Source organism: Phascolarctos cinereus, unplaced genomic scaffold, assembly GCF_003287225.1.
Source record: "Phascolarctos cinereus isolate Bilbo 61053 unplaced genomic scaffold, phaCin_HiC Scaffold_726;HRSCAF=1367, whole genome shotgun sequence".
In the NCBI taxonomy this organism is placed as follows: Eukaryota; Metazoa; Chordata; class Mammalia; order Diprotodontia; family Phascolarctidae; genus Phascolarctos; species Phascolarctos cinereus.
Window position 1 is genome coordinate 66,276,024 of NW_027556098.1, and position 2,826 is coordinate 66,278,849.

The window sequence follows — 2,826 nt, forward strand, 5'->3', positions numbered from 1 at the left end:
AGGGTACTAGGTGGTGGCTGAGACTTGAAGGAACAAGAAAAATCTTGACTTGGAGGGGAGGAGTAAGTACATTTTAGTACAAAGACATATTAAGAAGGAATATTATGGGAAAAGAACCAACAATAAACACTAAGGGCAAAAAAGTATAAATACAGAATAGTTGCTATAAAGAATGAAGGCAAAAGTATCGTGGCTTTGGCACACATGAAAATACCCAGTAAGCTAGAAAATCACTACCTTATTCAATTCTGTCCCCCATGTGTGTCCATAGGAGCTATGAAACATTTCATCACCAATTCCTATACAAATTCTTCTCACTTGAACTGCTATAGGCAGAAACCTATCAATTCTATAGATTTCGTGGTTTGAAATCTGAGTATGCAGGAGCCAGCTCAAAATTACTTTGGAGAGTGGATTGTAAAATTTTTAGCAAGCGTTCACACCTTGGAAATCAGAGCTTGGTTTGTTATTTTGTTGACTGTCTAGACTTAAGAAAGTGATGAAAAATGTCAATAATGTAGATCAAATTTAAAAGTGTGTTTGTGAGAACATTTTTTAGAGGTGGGGCAGATAGTTGTAAAACATTTACCAACATATGCCTGTATATATAATTTATCTCATTTAAACCATGCAAAAGGCATTGGCAAAAGCGTTTTAAGTATAATTATTTCTCTTTTATTGGTGAGCAAAATAAAGCTCAGAAAAGTTAAAAATCTGTCCATAATCGCACAGTCACTATGTGAGACATGATAAAAACCAAGATCACCCCTACTCTCTGTCCAACCCAATCCAATAAATATTTATTAAGTAACTACCATGTGCCAGGTACAATGCTAAGCTCTAAGGCTGCAATTAATTAAAAAAAAATAAAGATAGTTTCTGCCCTCAAAGAGCTTGTAATCTATTGGGGGAAGACAACACACTAAAGGAGGCAGGATAGCAGAGGGGAAAGGGGAGACTAGGGGACACCAGGGGGTGTCTTTTTCAGTGGAGTTGAAACCAGACATAATAGTACTTCTATAAAGGAAGGCATTGGGAGGATTTTGGTACTCCATCTTCCAGCTCTCCAATCAGAGGGGAGAGAAGGCTAAGGGAGGTGGTGTTATTCAAGGCTGGAGGTAGCAGCATGGAGATGAGATTGGAGGACATTAGTTTTGATTGGGAGAAGCATCTTGTTTCCTGGAGTTGAAAATAGGTAGAGTAGCAGATACAGAGTGAAGTGAGTGAGTCTAATACTCTATCCATCAATTCACAGTTAATTTAAATGTAGTAATGAAACTTTTGTAAATCAATCTTACCACCAGTTCTTTCAATTAGTCATAGTTTATGTTTAAAATGATTCTATCACAAACTATATGGAGACACTGCCTCCAGCTTCACTCTCATTTTTTCCTCTCTCTTCCTATCCACCCCCCCAAAAAAAAACACAGAGAAAAAATGATGTGACCACCTACAGGGCAGGCTTGTGACTGTGTGTGTTATTTTTAGTGAATGTCGTTTCATTCTTAAAATGAAGCAAGTTTCATTGCCTGTTGTTCAAGTTAATAGTTTTTCCCTATGGGTGAGGATCTATTTCTGTGGCCTCCATGCACCCTGCATAGAGAAAAACAAATGACTTTCTAATTTGCACATTACTTTAAGTGTTTTATTTGTTTGTTTCAAATGCTTTCCCTATTAGACCATGGATGCTTCACATAAAACTTCTCCCCGTCTTTATTTCCAGACAGAAAATATCTACTGGATGTATCAGATCAATGGGCTGCCACCAAACACAGTGCCACCAACAAATGTACCAGCTAGAATTGATTGCATTAATAAGAACCTGAGAACGATCCCAGTTCATCAGCGTAACTTCCTCCAGGAAAACACTAAACTAATCACCACAGGGGTGTCCTCAACCATCAAAGGTGCTCCTTTGGTCTTAAGAAAAAAAAAATAAATTTGTTTAATATATAATTTGCCTTCAAAAGCAATTATATTACAATCATTTTCTTTGTTTGTTCATTTTTAATACCTCTAGGGAATAATAGAGATGATATAGCATAGTTAAATACCTTCTATACTTTTGCTTTCATTTTAAATGGTAACAATAATAATAAAAGCACTATTCTTCTAATATATGTTTCTTAGGTAGGTTGGTATATGCATATTATGAAATTGACTTCAAATCCCTAAATATCAGCATCTGCTAACTTTTAAAAATACAGAAATACATTTATAGCCAAAATGAAAATGAGTTTCAGTGAAAAAGCTGTTCCTTATACTGATGTTGCTTTAAAACCTCAATTTTTCAATTGATATAGCTTATGAACCTTTAAACTTTAAACATAAAATTAACTTACTGCTAAGGAATGGATCGCTAAGCAATGTGAAAAATTTTTCATTTTTATTTTTTATATTTTGCATATATGTATATATATATACATATACATATATATACATATATGTATATATATATGTACATATATATATATATATACATATAAGTATATATGTATATGCGCCTACATAATATATATTTAAAAAAAATATACCTAAGTTCACTCAGAAATGGAACTAGGACAAAATGATATGTGATAAGGATAATAACTGAAAATCTTAAAGACATAGAAAATGATACCATCTTTGGTTCTCGCCATCCAAAGGTTAGACAAAAGGCAATACAGATGGATACCCTTGGTTCAACCATTGTGCAACATTTTACAATAGTGGTCATATAATGATAACACATTTAAAGACCTCTGCTAACTGTCAGTGCCACAACTCAGCATTGTGATCTTGGACATATGATTAAATCTGTGGAAATGTGCTTCATCTGTGTAATGA

At 34.2% G+C, this 2,826-nt stretch overlaps 1 protein-coding gene across 1 annotated transcript in view; it reads left to right on the plus strand.

Moving 5' to 3' along the window:
- Positions 1–2,438, plus strand: part of CFAP47 (cilia and flagella associated protein 47) — an 890,592-nt gene extending 888,154 nt beyond the window's left edge. The window contains 1 exon segment of the mRNA XM_078146130.1: positions 1,724–2,438. Coding sequence (XP_078002256.1) covers positions 1,724–1,939 — 216 coding nt within the window. The 3' untranslated portion in view covers positions 1,940–2,438.
- The last annotated feature ends 388 nt before the right edge of the window (positions 2,439–2,826 follow it).